The sequence below is a fragment of the Dreissena polymorpha genome, chromosome 14, assembly GCF_020536995.1.
Source record: "Dreissena polymorpha isolate Duluth1 chromosome 14, UMN_Dpol_1.0, whole genome shotgun sequence".
Classification (NCBI taxonomy): Eukaryota; Metazoa; Mollusca; class Bivalvia; order Myida; family Dreissenidae; genus Dreissena; species Dreissena polymorpha.
The window spans coordinates 39465884-39486695 of record NC_068368.1 but is presented as its reverse complement, the minus strand read 5'-3'; the positions used below and the strand labels follow the sequence as shown (position 1 = coordinate 39486695).

Below are 20812 nucleotides of genomic sequence, written 5' to 3'. Positions count from 1 at the left end.
TGCTCTTGTATATAGGTTGGGGTCATGTTGGTAAAGAAATATGCAAAACATGAAAGCAATATGTCAAGGGACATTGAAAATATTTGGGTTGGTACGCAAACTTTAACATTTGCACGCTAACGGAAACGCCGACGCCAGGGTTAGAAGGATAGCTCCAATATATTTATTTCATATATAATAGTCGAGCTAAAAATCCGGTCAAGAAGATAAACACGGAAGAACTGCACACATGGATTTCTCAGAACCAAATTAAGTGTTATTATGAAATTGGACGTTAAAAAATAGGGTTACATTATTATGCTTAATAGTTCTGAACTCTTTATTCAAATTACATAGAATGTTTGAATTTTAAAAACATTGTTATAGACAATGAATTTGTATTACTAAACTGTTTCCCATTAGGCCAAAAAAAAATCTTGTTACTGGTCACCAGATTGACCCTCTTTTTTGTATCCCCACCCAACATTTTTTTATTGACATTTTCTTTAAATGTGTCAAAAGTCAATTATTTATAAGTAAGTTCTAATAAGATAGTTGAGTTTCCACAATAGTCCTTCATTTCTCTGGTCATTGCAGATGCAATGACTGATTTGTTAAAGAAGAGAATGGCCAGGGCATCAACATGGCTTCTTCCTGCTCTGCCGATCTCTTGTATGTAAGCTGCAAATATAATATGTGTGTGTGTATATATATATATATATATATATATATATATATATATATATATATATATATATATAGTATATATATATATAGTATATATATATATATATATATATATTTTTTTTAGCGGAATGTGTGGACCAAAACAAGCCTTAGCGGACTGCACATTCTAAAATGCGATGACACTTTACGCATATGCGTTTAGCTCAGTTTTCTCATAACGCGACTGAAATGCAAATGTGTCTGATATGCCATGTCTTTTGACGTAAATGACATCGAAACAGATACAAGGTAACAACAGCCACAGATCAGGTTTGGAAACGCTGTTTGTTTCCTTTGATGAAATGTCGTCGCGTTTATGCATGCAATTTCTGTATTCGCCAGTACAGTTCATACACCGATCACATGCAGAAAATCATATTCAATTTAATAAAGATTAATATTTCAAGTGAACTTCATTTAAATTTATACAACAATAAAGAAACACGTGTACATGTGTGTTATCAAATAAATATTGTATTACACAGCTAAAGAGGGGAAACATAACTATTTCATCCTGTGTATGTAATAGTTCCCGATAAACAATGAGATTCTCCCAAATGTATGCGTCATTCCGCCTTGCTGCAAAAACTGTATTTTCTTTAAAAAAGAAACTTTCTTTTAACAAAATGTTTCATCAAAGTGGAAGATGACGTCCCTGATTAGCATTTGCAGACTTCACAGGTTAACCTTGGACGACAATTTATGCACATGCATTAAACCCCATTTTACCAGAGCGGCGAGGCTTAGATGTGAAATGCTTGACTATGCTTGAATTCGTGTTTGTTTCCAATGAGGGCTGAAATCACAATGATTTATGAGAAGTCAATAGTGATTCGTAATGCTCTTTAGAAATAAGAATGCCACACTGAACATATTCGATTATAAACACGTCTATCATTTCTAAATTTAGCATGACATGTTTATTGCATGCAAATGCACCGATCTGGTTAGCCCAACAGGTAGTTCTACCACATTTAAATTTATTGCTGCGTTTGTATTTTATTTTATTGTTTGACTTTAAGATCGTTGTTTCAACATAATCTGATAACTTTGTGTTCAACTTTAGAAGCATTAGTAAAAAGATTGTAAGGTTGTTTATAAAAGTTGGCAGAGTAGAAGAGAGATACAAGTAAATTCATCTTCAAGAATGGGATCAAGCTGTGCATTTAACTGGGGATTTGTGTTGACATACGCGCTTCTTATTTCCGGTAAATATATTAGTTGTTTTAACTTATTAACGACACATGGTACTGAATAATTACTTTAAAATATTTAAGCATACATATGTATATGACTTCAAACAGTTCATCATAATTTAATTGTGTTTTCTTCCTTTCGCGTCCTGACTAAAGTGTTTTCTTCAATGTCTTTCGTATCAAAATTAATGATTCGTTAATATTAATAAAAGCACCTACTTAAAATATTATCAAATCATTACAACTTATTGTGTAAAAACACATTTGTGTAAATGAGTCTGATTAAAATCTTGTTGCTTTATCTCTGTTTAATGCAAATGTGATGTTCCGGGTGCCTAGCAATAAAACAACGAGGGCTTAAGCCATTCATATGATCGACAACTATTATTTTATTGGTTGATGTATTACGGGGCGCATTTTGTTTTCGATTCCAATCTAATCTGAAACACATGATCTGATTTGTTGCATTTGTAATGATAACTGCTATATATTTCGTGGTGTCGCCAAAAATCCTTTTGGGTTGTATATTGGGTAGTTAAACAATTCTTCATTATTCTTTATAAAAAAATCATCCATTTAGTAAAACTAAGTAATGCAAGTTGTATGCAAGTCAAGCTACATAAATGGATTTCTATCATATATATACATTGTTATGTGTTATAATTACAATATATATAATAATATAATTTGTTGCAGTTTTCTGTTGTCAAAGCGTCTCAAGTCTTCGCTGTTACTCGTGCTTTGCAACTGGCGGCAAAAACAGATGCGAAGACTACAACACGTATAAGACCGCAATGAGCAGCAAGGGAGACCCGGAAATGAAGAAGAATTGTACGGATCCATTTGATAAAATATGCATCATAGAAACATTTGCAGTTCTGGGTAGGTCAATCGTTCCATATTCTTTCCTTGTATCTTATGCATACAGACAAAACGACCGGACAAACAGTCCTTTCGTAACAATGAGCTTAATACAATCGCAGATTTTAGCGCACTTAAATGAAATCGTGATATTATAAATACAATGTATTTCAATGTTGTTCTTGTTGGCGTCCATTGGTCTCGATGGACAATTGACTTGTGTCCTTTGGGGATGTCACATTTGGTTTCTTGTGCAGCGTTTATTGTGGCTAAAAAGATCCACTCTGGAGTGGCAGTCTCTGCAGCTCTTAACGCATATAAAGGCCGAGTCGGCTGCCGACCGAAGCAATTTTACCCTTCTTATGTTGCGCCTGTCGTTGGCAAGCTTACGGATCCTCTCATCTCCCATCTAATGTCCAACATGCACAGCGCCTCTCCAGTTGCATCGGTACTGAGCAAACAAGCGATCCCCAAGGTCGCGCTTTTTGATATCCCTGTAGCGCTGATGTGGTCGACCTTTTGGGATTCGGCCGTTGTCCATTCGATGCACATAGCCCATTCCTCTCAGACGACGCTGACAGCGAAGAGTGTCCGTGCTAGGGATGGCTTACCTCTACAGCACATCGTTATTAGTCACAAAGTCGCCCCATGAAATTCCAAAGTCGGAGGCAGCGCATATTAAACATTTAATGTATTACTTGCATAAAGAAAAGTGCTTAGCACGCAGGCCTCGAACACATCTATCTTAGCGTTTGTAGTCAGCATGCTGTTATTCCACACTCTCTTTGATAGCCTGGTCAGAGCTTTTGAGGCCTTTCCAATCTTCTGGTTTATCTCTGCATCCAGTGATTCAGTGATAGAAGACCCAAGGTATGTGAACTGGCTTACTGCTTCTAATTCATAATTGTTGATGGTTATGCGGGCTAGTTCGGCATGCTGAGCCATAACCTATGTTTTCAACAGTCCCTTTAGTTCAGTGTCGGCGTGGATGATCTGCGCAGCAGCATCTACAAAAACATGTCTCTGATGGTCACCTTCCGTACTTTGCGTTGTGCCTTTAGTCGAGCCATGTTCAACAGGCTGCCGTCTGACCGTGTGTGGTGATAGACACCGTTGGTTGATGTTCTGATGGCATGCTGCAGCAGGACAGCAAAGAAGACGCCGAAGAGAGCGGGAGCGAAGACGAAGCGCTGTTTGACGCCGCTGCACATGTCGAAGGCATCTTACTACGAGCCGTCATACTGTACTATGCCTTTTATATGGTCGTGGATCAGGCTCAGGGGTCCTGGTGGGCAGCCATTATTTGTCACGACGGTTAAGAATCCATCCCTGCTGACAAGGTGGAATGCTTTGGTCAGGTATATGAGGGCCAGATGAGGGGCTTGTGTTGCTCTCTGCACTTGTTTTCATAGAGATCATATCCGTGGTTGATCTCTCTTAGCGCAATCCAAAATCTTCTACAGTCTGTGCCTTCAATAATCAGAAGGGATATCCCTCTTTAATTGGAGCAGTCGCTTCTTACCGCCCATGCTCTTGTCCAGGGTCATGACGTTTGAATCTCTCAGGTCCTGAGGTACCGCTCCATTTTCGCAGCACTGAGATAAAAGGTTGTGTCGATGTTCAAGGAGCACTGTTGCCGCATTTAAGATCTTTTGGTTGTATACCACCTTTTCATGAGGTTTTTCGCTGAGGACAAGCTGTCGATTGTTTTTTACGTTTTGGTACAGTTGGTTTCAAGTCAAATTCCATCATGAGGGTGACAGTTTTAATTGCAGCAAGGGCATCGTATTTGACCTGATTCTGCTTCAAGTATAGTTTGGAGAAGTGTTCCACCCACCGATCCATCTGCTTGTCCTTGTCATGGATGGTCTCGCCAGTGGCCGACTTCAGTGGAGCAGTGGTCGTCATGGCAAGGCAAATGACTTTCTTGATGTCATCATACATGCCCTTAATGTTTCAAGTATCGGCGTATAGCTGGATGCTCTGAAAGAGCTGAAGCCAGTAGTACATTTGCGCTTCTTGTTGCTAGTCTCTGCACTGCACTCATGGCATACATGTACGCCTGCATGTTCCTATGGCTAGGGGAGTGCATGTATTGCAGGTGGGTTTTGCGGCGTTTTTCTACGGCTGGAGTGATTGTGGAGGAGTAGGACTGAAATCATTAACTGTTTAAGTATGCCCCTTTCCAAAGACTTCCATGGCAGTGTTGTGTACTGTCCCTCTGATGTGATCTCATCGCTCTTTGCCTGTGTCATCAGGAGGTTCTAGGCGTAAAATCTCTTAACGGGCTAGGGTATAATGCACCACCTAGTCGGGGAAGGCGGTCATGCTCACATCAATACGAAGTATTCACTCAGGCCTAGAGCGATGAACCTTCTTAGGCTGAAGCATCATCTTGCAACAAATCAGCGAGTGATTGTTGTCGCAGTCAGCACTGCAAAGTTATGGCAAAGGAAGACACATTTCAAGGCATCTCGGTAATGATCAGGTCGGGCTGATGCGATGGTTTGGTTCGAGGTTTTCTCCAAGATACTTAATGCCGCGGTTTGGTCTGGAAGATGGAGTTGGTGATACTGAGGTCATGGTAAGAGCATACATTGTAACTCCAGGAGTCGCTGCCCATTTTTATTCATCTTTCCAAATGCAAATTTTCCAAGACATGTGGACCACGAGTTGTGGTCGGCGCCAACTCTGACATTGAAGTCACCCAGCAGTGCCAGGTGCTCTTCTTTGGAAATCCTGTTGATAAGCGAGTCTTGCTGGCTGTAGAACTCGTCCTTAGAATCCTTGGTGGAACTGAGTGATGTTGAATAACCACTGATCAGGTTGACTGGTCCAGAGGTGATGTGGAGGCGGAGTGATACATTTCTTTTTGTTCCTTGGTGGCATGGTTTTATGATCCCCAGCAGAGGATTTCGGACAGGAAAACCAAAAGCCATACTCTCTGTTGTCCTCAGCACTCTTTCCTTGCCAAAAGAAGAAAACGTCTTTTCCTCTAAGGGTTCCATAATCAACAAGCTGTAGTTTGTACATGTTTCTTTGTCTTGCATTATGTTTGTTTTAAACATCAACGCAGTTTTGTGTGTCTTTAACAGTGATTCAGTAAGAAAAGTATTAGCTTTATGTTTGTTTTCCGACTGCCATATACAAATTCAAACAAGTGCAAATACATGTTTTGTTTCACAACCAAATCATTTACTGATAATACAAACTACATGGGCATGCTTATGATTATTTACGTAGATGGATAGGAGATTATTGGGTAAATATGATGGAGTAATGAATATACACTTTTAAACTCCTTTTTAAGCCCATATTTATTTCACTGATAAGCGAATGCAGAAAAAAAAACTGATAACGAATGATCAATATTTGCAAGTTTTATGGCTTCATTCTCATATATCAATTTCTTTCTCGACATATTTGATAGCAACCCAAGGGTACGATTTATTTATCCACTTATAAGAAATCAATGCGGGGATTCACGTGGTCAGAATTGAGAAAACATGGCCGCCGATGCCTCGATAAGATGGAAAATTTGAGTGTTTAAACAGGTACATCTTCCTTATTACTTACTTGTTTTTAATCGGATGACGCCTATCATAGGGCCAGCCGGACGCGGTTTCATCGAGTATCAACCGTTTCCCTCTGGTTGGTCTGAGTGTGGAGATTACTCATGGAATATTTTGCGATTTCCTGAACCGTCAATTGCTGCTGTACACTGACTAACAATAATATAACTGTTTTCACACTAGTTAGCACTGTTTAAGTACCAGTTGTTCATGCGGACGCATTGAAACTGGCAAAAAATGGATACATCGATTGCTAATGGCGTTATTTTCAAGGTAAAGTTGAGTTTCGACAACGGACAAATTCTAGAACAACTGTTGTTGAGCACGCACATGTCAGGGAATACCGTTTTCTTCGCGCCGAATAAGTCTAAAACAACGTCGCATTGGCATGAACTGGTACATGTGGCGATACATATCTTATGTGTCCAGCAAAACACACATTTTGGTTAAAAATTGCCATGTTTCTTTTAATGGAAAGTTATAATGACAAGTTTTTTTCCATAAACTGCAAAACAAAACGAAACACACAAAACAACTTTCATGTATGCTAAGCATATAATCAACGCATATAAATATGAAATAGATTTTCGTTGATTCTCTAAGTACAAAACACTTTTCCAATAAAATAGTTCAGTATTAAAACTATCAACATATTAATAACTGTTTTGACAGAGTCAGAAGCTCAGGACAAGTACAATACTGCTCACATAGGCACCAAACAGTATTGAAAGGGCCTTCGTGGTTTGGAAGCGAATTGTTCATGTCCTTCATGGTGAGGTATGTAAGGACATTGTTTATATTATTAATGATAAAATTTATTTAAGATTTTACAATAAAATGTATTTAATCAACAAAGATTGTTAATCGAAATTGACATCATCATATATTTCTAGGCATATCTAGTCTAAGAGTTGGAAACAAAGTTATAAATAACTTAACATTATTTTTGCATGACATAGACACACTTCAGTTCTTAAATTCAACTTACTAATAGACGGAAAATATGCTGAATATTCTAAATATGAATAAATGTAACTGATTTTGACATATTGAACAAGTCAATGTAACAGCAGTATACACTTCTTTCTCGTAAAGTACTGATACATTACTGAATGCCAGCTAAAACAATTAAAACATTTTTAGATATGTTTGTGTGTATCTGTTAGAGCTCATTAGAAATACATAAGATATTAGTTAATTGTAAAACTCGGGAAAAAAAAGTAGTTGTTACTGTTTACTCTGCATCGAGCATTAGGGACAAATTTGACAACATGTTTAACAAAGACTTTTGATGTAACATTATTTTTCAATGTTATTCCTCCGATTTCTGTTTATAACAGATTAGAATGAAGCCTGCCAAGGTCAGCCGCATCATCATTGCCTGTGCTATTCTTCATAATCTGCGGTTGATGTGGGGGAACCAGCAGTGGATCCGGAACCTTTAGAAGAGGTTGCCAATGGAGATATGTTTCAGGCTGTATCGGATGGGAGAAGAGTTAGAGATACCATTGTCGCAAATTACTTTACTTAGGAAATTAACAGATTAAATATAAATGTTTTCATTATATTTGTGCTTGTATATCTCGGAGTCATACACTGATAGTTTGGTTCCTTGTTTTTTTTATGTGGGTTAAACAGCATTGGAACAACCATTCAAAAAGTGAACAAAATATATTATTTCAATGCCTATATAATATTTTTGAAACAATGTTTAGGTAATAACCTCATTTGTACTCACTCATTTTTGGATTTTTGTTTTAATGAGCATATCAGTCTGTAGTGTGATTCTTTCGTAAAACTATTCATGTTTGTACCAAGCTGTTCTGTTTGGCATAATACACCATCTGCATCTCGCTCAGTGACCTGTATATGTTTAAATATTTTTGTTTTTCTTGGTTTACTCTATTTACAACTTACACAAATGATAAGCATTGTTCTGAATGATTTTGATTATTGATAGCCATCAGCTAATTTATTATGGTTATTGTTAAACAATGATCTGATTCTATTGGTTCAGTATGTCCGTTTCATTGATAGCAAATAATTTCAATTTAAAGAATATGACATTGTCATTATATAGTTTAAAGTTGAATTTTTAGCTTATATAAATGAAACAAGGTCCACGATAGTTATATACATACATATACACATACTTAGTCTGAGGCTCTTTCTTGTTACTGTTGCAACTTGGGTGTTCATCTGTATCTGCTGATGCACATATTGCCTGATCTCTGATGAACATACATTATAGAACACTGTTATAGATCTATTATGTTAATATCATATTATTTGTTCCATTGAGTCAACTTTGTTAAAGCAAGAGATATTTTGAAGTTTTTATTTGTTGTATACATGCTGTACAGTAGAGATATAATATTTGAAACTGATTCTTACACTGTTAAAATCGTCAATAATCGAAGTTTAGTCTTAACATAATAAAATCTTGGGCAAAATACCACTTTTGCCCCCGCCAGAGGGTTGGATATGCACACGGAATGAGCCCATTGTGTTCATTCAGTATGTATTCACACCTCTGGCGGGGGGCTTAAGTGTTATATTGCCAAATCTTGACAAATGAATGAACAGTCAAACCAATACAATTTCTGATTGTTACCACAATAACAGCTCGATCAGATAATGGCTTCAGACTGTATAACAGACTTGTTTAACAACGGTAATTTCAAACATAACTTTTTAACCATTTGTTTCGTAGATTAAATAATTGTACCCCACTCTTGATTTTCCCAACGATGGCAGCTTCCAAGTCCATATTAAACCATCTTGCTATTTTGACTAAAAATGTCGTGTCCAAAACATATTTGATACGTATTAAACGTTATTCTATATCTGGTATGGCTTATTTTCAGTACTAATTCATAATTTAATAGCATTTTCAGCCAAGTACTACAGAAATACTTACCTGCGGTCACGCTGGCCTAAACTTTATATTGACACTGTAATGAATTTATAGGATCAAAGCTTATTGATGATTGTTGTTGTAAACTAGTTACCTTGTGAATTGAAATGTGTCTGTGTTGGTGTCTGTAGCTATAAGGTTTTATGTTCGCTTCGAGGTTATATGTACAGTCTGTCCTCTATCCGGCTCATGTAAAACGAGTGCTGAAAAGAGACCAATGCAAGACTATCATTTCAAAAAAATATTCTTGATAATACTAACCTGGGACGAAAAAAAATGCTACTTATCTACAACATCAAATGTGTTAAGTATATTCACTCGAAATAAATATACTTTTGGCAAAATACTTGATGAATTGATCTCTGAAAGCGTAAAACACATTACACAATATGTAGAAAATAAAATACATTATCAAGTTGTTTAAATTCATGCCTAATTCCAAATCATATCCATCCTTTATGTTCTGGTCACAAACTGTATAGTTAGGTAAAATGTTATCCTGTCTTTATAAAGTTTATATGTACTTGTCCCTTTAGCATGAAAAATTGTTCTGAAAACAATTGAACAATCACTTAAATGACAATATGATAAAGGGATTTCTTCAAGCAAACCACAGCAATCCAAAACAAATATAAATAAAACTGTCTAGAGGAAAAGCAACATTTTCAAATACTCGCAAGCCATTACAAAAGGCAGCTACACCGTAAGAGGCTAGCAATAAAATTCTTATTGAAAATAAAATTTTGATGATCCAGATTACCAATTTCGTATAAGAATTAACATTTTCAGTGCGTTTGCATAAGATATGTATCGCTACATGTATCAGAACATGCCAATGCGACGTTGTTTTAGACTTATTCGGCGGAGAAAACGGTATTCCTTGACATGTGCGTGCTCAATAACAGCTGTTCTAGAAGTTGTCCGTGTATAACAGCCATGTGCGTGCTCAACAGCAATCGTCAAAACCTATCGAATCTCAACTTTACCTTGAAAATAACGCCATTAGCAATCGATATATCCATTTTTGCCAGTTTCAATGCGTCCGCATGAACAACTGGTACTTAAACAGTGCTAATTAGTGTGAAAACAGTAATATTATGTAAGTCCGTGTACAACAGCAATTGACGGTTCAGGAAATCGCAAAATATTCCATGAGTAATCTCCACACTCAGACCAACCAGAGGAAAACGGTTGATACTGATACACCCCAGGTGTAACAGTTGCACTTACCTTTTCAAATGACTGCCTTTTAAGTTGTTCATTCTGGTAACATTATGTGACTTTATAAACCAATTGACAAGTGTACACAACTGAGTCTATATAATCTAAACATCACCAGAACGTTCGTCTAGAAGTTAGCCATCCATTTGAATACTTTGTATTTTTCATTGTTTTTCTAAATAAGGCGCCATTATGTCTCATTGTTATGACATTTGGTAAACGACGTCATGAAACGTTCGAATTTCTGGGTCATTATTTTTGGTCAGTCACGTGACTGACCAGTTTTGGTCACTGGTGCCCAGAATTCGGGTCATTAATGACCAGAATCTTGGTCACTGCCCAGAATCTTGGTCACTGACCAATTTTGGTCATCAGTATTAAACAAAAAGTCTAAAACAGGAGTTGAGTTTTAGTCAAGATCTAGGATAGACGTAATTTTTGTTAAGAGTCATTCATTTTTCGAAGTAAATACCTTTTAGTCGTTATCACATGTTTTATAGTAATAATCCAGTAAATTGAAGTTTGTTTACATTAAGTATTTTGGAAGCATTTTTACACTTTTATTGTATTATTTACACATAAACACTGAAAGAACGCAGAACTGACTTATTGTGCGTCACACGCCATTAACTTTGTAAATACTACCCTAGTATAATTACCGGGAAGCTGGCGGTTAGGAATCACTTACATTGTGTTGCTGTCTAACGGGTTGTTTATTGCGATTATTGTCTTTGCACGAAGTTTATTGCGATTATTGTCTTCGCACGAATAAATTATTGTTTAAATGTTTACTATGGACTTGTGTCATATTTCAAAACGGATGGAACAAGCGTAACACTATATTAATAACTATTTGAAAGCTATAAGTAATCAAGTCATTAAAACGGTATACCTCAAAGCAGAGGTACGTAACAATACTCGATGAAACCGCGTCCGGCTGGCCCTATGATAGGCGTCATCCGATTAAAAACAAGTAAGTAATAAGGAAGATGTACCTGTTTAAACACTCAAATTGTCCATCTTATCGAGGCATCGGCGGCCATGTTTTGTCAATTCTGACCACGTGATTCCCCGCATTGAGAAATGCTCACGTCCAAAGGAGTGGACTTTTAATACAGGAAAGCCCATAACGTATTTTGTTTAATACGAAAACTGTATGCCATGTGTTACCGTAACGTTTTGCGCGTACATTTTCCTATCGTTTAAAATGATTGCATTTATTATCATTATAATATGATGAAAAACGTATTATATTTAAGATAACATGTATTTTGTAAGCAGCATTTCTATGATGAATGTTTTAAACACTTTTTGTCTACAGGAGCAACAGTATCTCACATTAGAGATTGCAGTAATGACGCACATTTTTCCTTCTCGTCGAATCTACAGAATATAAGGTAAATGCAAACCTCCATCGTCTCCATTTAGAGTGCATGATTAAACCTCTCGTTTAATAACTGTATGATATTGTATTTTAATCGCGCTATGATAAAAGGGGGTTAAATGCATGTGCGTAAAGTGTCGTCCCAGATTAGCCTGTGCAGTCCAAAAAGGCTAATCAGCGACGGCACATTCCGACTACATGTATACGTGATTTTCGCCAAGAAGAGTCTTTATTGAAACGAAAATTTCATTAAAAGCGGAATGTGTCGTCCCTAATTAGCCTGTGCAGACTGCATAGGGTAATCTGGGACGGCATTTTTCTGACATGCATCAGCCCCCTTTTCTCAGTGCGAGGCTCATTTAGTTGTATCACAAACTATAAGGTAACCACATGGATTTCTTGGAGTGTTTTTTGTAAAGGCTGTTAAATCGTCACAGGTCAACCGTTCGGATGGTGCTACTGTACTACCCACTTGAAGGAAATGAGTTATTGTTTATTTCATTTCTTGATTTACAAATATGAATTTATATGGTCTAAATGTGTAAAGTTTTCCAGTAGATGTCAATTACAAAATGAGTTGAGTAAAGGTGTGTTTGTTAAATGGTTAATTACAGCACGTTATTGAACATCCATTTGTTTTATTGCCAAGCCTTTGACAAAACATCTGAAACAAACAACAAAGTGGAACAATTTAGCCTTTTTTTGGGAAAACTCGGCTTAATGCATGCACGCAAAGTGCCGTCCCAGATTAGCCTTTGCAGTCGTTTAAAGGATGTCTCCTCTAAGAGAAAATGCAGTTAGGCGGAAAGTTTCGTCCTTGATTCGTCTTTGTGTACTGCACAGGCTAATTTGGGACGATATTTAACGCATATGCATTTAAGCCATGTTTTCCCAGACAAAGGTTTAATTGATACTGGTTAAGGGTTTAACGGTTTACACGTTGTAAATAACAGGGGTGCATACTATCGTCTCTACAACCTTGACCCCACCAAGAACGAGACGGCATGTGAATGGGACGGTCAACACCTCGTATGCCTCACGAAGTGTGTCGGTGACTTTTGTAACGGCCCGATTCTGGATGAAGTGAACAAAGCTTGAGCTGCGCAGGAGATAACATTGATCACACTCATGTCATTTATTTGCTTTGCATTTTCGTGGCGTTAACTTGATCCGTATTTAATGGAATTGTAAAAAGTATGCATGGCTTAAACATCATTGTGAATTATCAATTAGTATCAAAATAACAACCACTTCTGAAATTGATACATCGGCTAATAGTATTTTTGACAAATTTATTATTTCCACATGTATTTAACATGCTAAGGGCACGTGAGATTAATAAGTAACGAAGATTTTCGTTGGATATGCCGCAAATTGAAATCGTAAACGGAAATTACACTATTTGCTTTAAAATAGCGCCCGCAGTGTCCACTTTGCCATCCACAATTTGTTTTCGTCGAAGAGCAGTTGTTGTATTACGATTGTTTTTGTAAAATAGGTTAATAGTACGATATGAATGTTAAAAGCATTTGGGGTGTTTTTAATGATCGACTTGTATTGTTTGCCTTTTTTTGCTCTATATCTATGTTTTGTAGATTTATTTGCTCAGCGGCATATGCTTCTGACCATGAAATGGCGCACAAATCGTTTCCGTGTATAAAAAAAGGCTATTAGATTGGTGGTATTGGGCAAATCACATTAAGCGCATTACTTAGTACACATATTACTTATTCTTAAAACTACTCTTCTTTTCAAATGAACTTGAATGAGTGAATGAGCGAATTTTTTTCTCTTGTTTTGCTATTTAATTGAAATGTGATGCTATGATGTTAATGTTTCCTAACAATATAAGGTTTGGTGAATTACTCGGGGACAATTCTGAGGTTAGATGCTCTATTGAAATGGTTGAAACCCTCTATGCTTTGCTGTAGCGATTTAGAGGCTTTGACCTCAGTTGTATAAATGTATGTGTCTGGTTGTTGCGTGTGTTCGCGTGTGTGTGTGCGTGAGCAATGCTTTTGTTCCGCTGTAGACTGTTTGCCATTTAGCCACTTAATATAGGATTTCCGATGTATCTTAAGCTGTCTGCAACCGATGTTTCAGTTCTCAGTTCGTTTATATTTGATTACGTAGCTGTTAAAAGCTATACGAATAACAGTTCATGTTGTGAGTGTTTCTTGAGTTATTTATATATTTATCAGATGTGATGTTTTAAATATTACGCCAAAGTTTTGTCCCCCTCGAATTCAGCAGTCATCAACGCGCACTAGTGATTTGTAACCGATGAATATGTCATGTTTAATAATTTCTCAATATATACACGAATGCTAATTAACTATGAGCACAAAGCATTAATGTTAACGCAAACGACACTTAATTTCATTTCCATTTTATCAGAACACTAAAACGCTCTTAAAAATCAAATCTCGTTGTTTTGAGGCAAAAGCAACGCACAGCAGATAAATGCGAAATTTATTTAATGAACAAGTGAAGTCACCACAAACGAATATTTACCCTTTACCACTTAGATACGCATTTTCACGCATCTGTAGTCCCATAGAAAGTTACATTTAATTTAATACCTTTCTTACTAGATTCAAGTTTTAAAGGCTTCATTTCCAACCCTTAGATACTGATGAGCAGCAAACAGCATAAAACCTTAACAGACTGCGAGTTACTCGCCGACTGTTCTGGCTTTATGCTGTTTTGCACATAGCCTTTTTCATTTTGCTGCTGAGTGGAAAATGGTTAAAATAATGGACTTCTCCGGTTATATTGTATAACATATTTCATATAAAGTTCTATGCTAAAGCATAAGCAAAAACGTGACATGTAAGTAAAGAAAATACCTATATGCTCAGTTCACATGGTTATAATCGTTGCTAGATAAGTTTATTAACATTGTAAGGCAATTAACGTCGGCCATTTTTTAAAAAGTGAACAGCAATATACCCAGTACAAAATATGCCTTCAATTGTCATCATCGGAAAAGAATACAGTCGTAGGCGCATACAATTTAACCTGTCTAAACCGAAGCCTATGAAAAGCGGATACCTAAAAAACCGAATGGCCTAGTCAGTGCGGATTGTTTGCACTCTTATTGTATGTGTCAAAAACTTAAAAATCCAAGCACCGAAACCCGACCACTATTATCAGAAAGTTTATACCATTCACGCCTTCAATACCTGAATAAATCGAAGTATATGTTTTCGAGAGACGTTACACAATTCATCACAAAGGATGTTATCGTAAGTTTTGATAAAAATTACGATAGGGTAGTTCGATTAACGATCCGATGGTAAGTGGTTTTGGTTATTTTGAACATGCGGAAAAATAAATAATTTGGTTTTGTATTATTTTTACTATATCGACGTTTTGTAAATAATTCATATTATTGATTTAAATTAAAAAAGTATGCCAGTTGAAAGAAATAATCTTGTTAGTGATTCTACATTGCAAAACATTTTCTTGATAGTTATTATCCAATTTTAATTAATGTCTATAGCACCACTTCATATAAATACGTTATTTATTTTATTTGTGTGATAATCGTGTTTGGTTGTTAAACAATTTAATATCAGTTTATATAAAAACATATACATATACAGCAGTTATGTTATTGAAAACACGAAATACCTTATTATTTAAAAAAACAACTCACATGGATTATTATATTCTGGAAATAATATTATAATAATGCATAGTAATAATTGTATAGTAAGCGACATGTGTCTTCTTATGTAATCAAATGTCCCTGTTAACTATGGTGTACATATTGAATGACAATCCGAAAAATCGACCCGGCCCTAACGTTGATCGGTCTAGACGGGTTTCAAAGAAGTACCGTGTCTTAGAAAGATCCATATGAAAAGCCAGGACATGCTCTTACAATGCGTTAGCAAACTTGTGGTCTAGCTGAGATCTTCATGTTACACAGCTAAACTTTCACAACTTCTTAATCAAGACGGATATGGCTGTATGTCTTTGTACCACTTAATTTAATTCCTGAAAACGTCTTCAACCACAAGTTACACGTGTCGAGGATTGACAACAACAAGGTAGTGGCTGCTATTGATTTACATGGACATTATGACAACGTTCGTTGTTGGTTTCCACAAATAAATCAGAAACATGTAAGAAATTGTATTAAATGGAATGTCACCGGTCTTGTCCGGTCCGCAAAGACTAAAATGGGTCGAAACTATACGCACACACATACATTACCGTTTTCTCATAGAGCGGTTCATGTGAAGAAAATCAGCACAAACAAAGTGTTTACCAATGTTTGATTATTTTCTTATCGCATCAAGTGTTTTCGAACGTAAATATAACTCAATGCATCCCGTACAAATAAAAAAGTTTTCAGTAGAATACATGTCAATAACATTAATTAGAAAATACAACGTTTGAAAATTGCATTGCAGTATTTCATTATCGGGACTTAAACACATTTTTGCTTTCAACTCTCGAAATGTTTCCATGTACATGTAATTATAACGAACGTAAAAATATTGACAGACGGACGGGAAGAGGAAGAAACAGAAGTTAATACCGATGTAAACAATTGACTGCGAATATCGATAGTGAAATTTGTTTTATCAGAGCGTAAACATAATATCGTGCTTAGATAAAATAACCCCGTTTTCTGTCATCAATGAACGCGACTGCAGCATGTATATATAATATTCAGTTACGGACACACTGAACAGATGATATAACAATGTACTTTTGATTATCTTTGGCTGATAATATTATTACTTATAAGTATAATAATGGAGTTTCGACTAAAACGATTATTTGTCGGAATATTCTTGCTTCGTTCAGGTCGTGCGTGTTAAATATATCACATTATATGGGGTGTATATAATACTCTTCTGCGTGTTGAATTCATCATAGTTCATGTTCGTGTTATATATATATATATATATATATATATATATATATATATATATATATATATATATATATATATATATATATATATATCGCAATTAATTGAGAGTGTCAGAATTAACGAATACATTTTGCTAGTTAAACATATCAAAGTATATTGTGTGTGTTAAAGGGGCCTTCAGCCGCGATAGACGAAAAAAGGAAAAGTTCTAAAATACCGTATTTTTTACAAGTAATTTATATTGATTAAAATATCACGACTGTTATATTACATTACTTGAAAAAAGGTATTAAGTTTTCATATTTTCAGTTTATTTTGTAATAAATTTTACTGGGTACAGGTACCAGGTAACTACCACTTAACTATAAATAAGGCAAATAGATTGTTCATCATCGTCACGTGGTAAACGCAGGAATGCAAATTGTGCATGCGTAGTGAATTGTAGATATAAAATGATCAATCTACTTGCGTTATTTATTGTATGCATAGCATTATGTCACCTATTTTTGCGATGTACTTTGGATTTCACATAGCGAAATTTTATTACCGAATATACTGAAAATATGAACTTTTTTCAAGTAATGTAAAAACCAGTCGTGATATTTTCATCAATATAAACTAATAATTGAAAAAGACACGGTATTTTCGAACTTATCTCTTTCGTCAATCGCGGTTGACGGTTCCTTTAAATACATTTCACAAAAGTTTACGATACATTGTGAGTGGTTAATATATCGCAACTTTCACGGTATCGAAATTACATAAGCGATTAGCTGTGTATGCGTTCCGGTTAGCTCAGTCGGGAGAGCACTCGCCTTGAAAGCGGGAGGTTCCGGGTTTGAGTTCGGACTGGCTGCACATTTTTTTTGCCACCCGGCAGCACAAAACGTTGTGCGTGTTACCTATACCACAGTACATTATGTATAAAAATAACATAGACAGTCCACTATCTATATATTTAATATATCGAATAATCACAATACCAAGTAGACATTATATAAAAAAAATAGTATATAAGTAAATTTCTTTGAAGATTTACCAAATAAAACTTAGTATCTGTTTAATAGAGGATTACAGCAATACAGACCATGTGAACAAAGTTTACAATATGCGTACTCAAAATTCTCAATATTTCTTCGACAACACATATGCTTATACAGTAAGATATTTCGATAAAAATAATTAAAAGATGTTACAACTTCTGATTGAAACGATCCACTAATCCCATGCTTAATTCACTAACATGCAAAGGTCAACGAATCTTAATCTGGCTAAAATATGCCGTTTGTTCTCACTAACACCTGACAAAATTAGGTTAGCTCGGGATTTAATCGCTGACCTTATTCAACCACACTCAAGTTACTTTCCCGTTTTATAGTACATTCAATTACACAAAATCTTCAAACTATCTTTGCAACAGATTTTTCTTCATTATTATGTTGACTTAACTTGTTTGATTATATTTCATAATGATCGAATTAAGAAACAAACATCGAACACTCAACCTGGTATACCACACAAAAAGTGTATGGTCGGCCCCGAAAATTAATATAGCTGAAAATATGAATTGGCGCCACCTTCTGTCATTAGCGCCACCCCTTTGGCATTGGCTCCATCTGTTTTGCAAAATTAGCTATTAGATCGACAAGAAGCCAATGTTGTTCAGAATGCAACGGCTAGTACGTGTTCAAAGCGATGGTTTGATGTCGTTAGCAGTTTGATTTGGTGGAAATGTGCTCGTCACATAGGCAAAATACATCGATTTCTTTTTTTTTAAATCACCATGCCCCAACTTATAAAGGTCATCACGGTTTCAAATGGATTCGAAACAACCGGTCCTTAGCGCCACATCGGAAGTAGCATTTGCTCATGTATTAATGCATCGCAAAAAAGAGGTGGCGCCCGTGATTAACGGCCGTGTTAAATGGCTTTTTTATCCGAACTTCAACCCCACAGTTAACTTCGAATTTTACGTTTTGTGTTATGAAAACAAGGGTAAAAATTATATATAGGCTTAGTAATTGACAAATGCCAGGAAGGCACCATAGCAACCCTTATGTTTTCAAATCTTCTCTTTTCATCTTAGTAGACATAATTTAAGAAAAACAGTATCATTGTAGACTTAATTGTATTGATTTCATTTAAAACATGAACTGTATCCTACTAAACGGTAACATACTTTTTTTCTGCATGTACTCTTAAAACATTTTGACAATATTCACAATAAGTGTAGCAGTTTTTGGTAAAAATTAACTCTTATTGTTCTCTTAAGACATAATCGAAATTTGTTTTGAAAACAAACAACAAATAAGCATGTGACAGCAATTTCTCAAAACAGCTTACGTTTTATTTCAAATATATCCAAATGTCCAATACATGGGGTGGCTTAATCTATAGATATGGCTGAAAAAATAAGAAAATAATAATTTGATGTGCAATATAATTAAAACGTATGTCTTATTACCGTTAATCATCATATAGTACAGCATACAAAAATTTGTATAAACAACAATGCATGTTTAATTTTTCAATACCTGTTTTAAAACACAATTAGGTTCCGTACCCCTTAAACTCTCATGGTAACAGGACTTCCTTAGTCGTATTGAACAATCAATACTATCTTGATTCGAGGTACAAGTGAAGCCTCTCAAACAAAATTAAAGCCAGTGATCTAAAAAACATAATTTTAAAATCAAGAGTATTTTTGAAAATCCAGTGTCTAGGTTGAGCGTTTCATTCTCCGCCATATTATTTTCCCGACCTGTCCAAGTACGTTTACATTTTGAAATTAAGAAGAGATAAATTAATACCAATACATGATTATATTTGTAACACTCTATTGTTTACACTTTAAAACCTTTAATATTTTAAAGAACAATTACTTTTACCAGTTTATTCATCGTTTACAGAAACCCAAATCTACGGTTTGAACTGTTTTTGTTAATTTTGTGTAAGCTGCACCGTACACGCTTTTCAATGAGCTTTGAATGCACCCGCCAAAAATATACCATGAATATGTTTCAGTCAATGTCAACAATGGATTAACCTGCTATTTTTGTGGAGCAACATGGGGCGAAGAACACGTGTGAGCATTATAAAACATACAAGATGGCCGTTCAAGGGAAAGGAGACCCTCATGTTATCAAGAATTGTACAGCTCCTTATGATCAAGTCTGCATGATCGAAACCTTTTCAACATTGGGTAAGCCTTTATCTTTGCGTGAAATAAAACATCTATAAAATGTAAACCAGTATGCAGTGGATCCGCTTGAAATGACTTTGCGAAATTAAAACTAAGGGGTGACGTTTCATGGAAATCCAGTTAAATGAATGATCCTGTTAAATATATGGCATAGCATAACTGTGCCATATTACACCCTACTTATTGTATGAACATGATTAAATGATATTATATACGAATGATGCATTTTTCAAAGTAAAAAAAACATAATTAACTGCTATATTAATATTGCAAACCATGTTCACATATTATACGCATCTTCATCCTGTTGCTTATGAGTTAAGTGTTGCTATGCTGCATATGCTTATGAAGCTCGACTTTGTATTCGTTAAAGATAAAACTATGCATTACCATAAGAATTACAAACACAACTGAAATATACGACGCCACCATCGTTTTGCAGGTAACACCGTTTCGCACATTCAAGACTGCAGCAATGGTTAACAATTCTCCTTCACTGCCAACATTGTCAATGACCGCCGGGCAAACGTAATACTGTATGCCTTGCAACACAACAACGAAACGGCATGTGTTTGGGACGGCAACAATATGGCCTGCCTCACCAAATGTGACGAAGATTTGTGTAACGGACCACAGATCAATGGGTGTATTTCACATAGTCAAATCTCGTTTTCGTTGATTTTTATGTATGCTTTATTCGTAACACGCCTAACCAAATAAGAATAGTTGACTGAACGTAAATTGTATGTATTGTGTTAGGTAAATAACATACATCATTGGGTGTGTCCATAACATATATTATGGCATTCAAATTGCATAATTAAATACATAACGTTCTATTGAGTGTTGTTTAGTTGTAA

The 20812-nt window shown here is 35.7% G+C and overlaps 1 protein-coding gene and 1 long non-coding RNA gene across 2 annotated transcripts; both read left to right on the top strand.

Moving 5' to 3' along the window:
* The first annotated feature begins 1662 nt into the window (after window positions 1–1662).
* LOC127859052 (uncharacterized) lies at window positions 1663–14026 on the top strand. Its single transcript, XM_052396457.1, has 4 exons — window positions 1663–1913; window positions 2598–2783; window positions 11794–11869; window positions 12810–14026. Exons 1-4 carry the CDS (start codon window positions 1853–1855, stop codon window positions 12952–12954), a joined length of 468 nt encoding a protein of 155 aa, XP_052252417.1. The 5' UTR covers window positions 1663–1852; the 3' UTR covers window positions 12955–14026.
* Window positions 6156–9141, top strand: LOC127859053 (uncharacterized). The gene is made up of 3 exons (XR_008039247.1): window positions 6156–6316; window positions 7007–7111; window positions 7675–9141. It is a non-coding gene; the product is annotated as an uncharacterized LOC127859053 (long non-coding RNA).
* Window positions 14027–20812: the final 6786 nt, after the last annotated feature.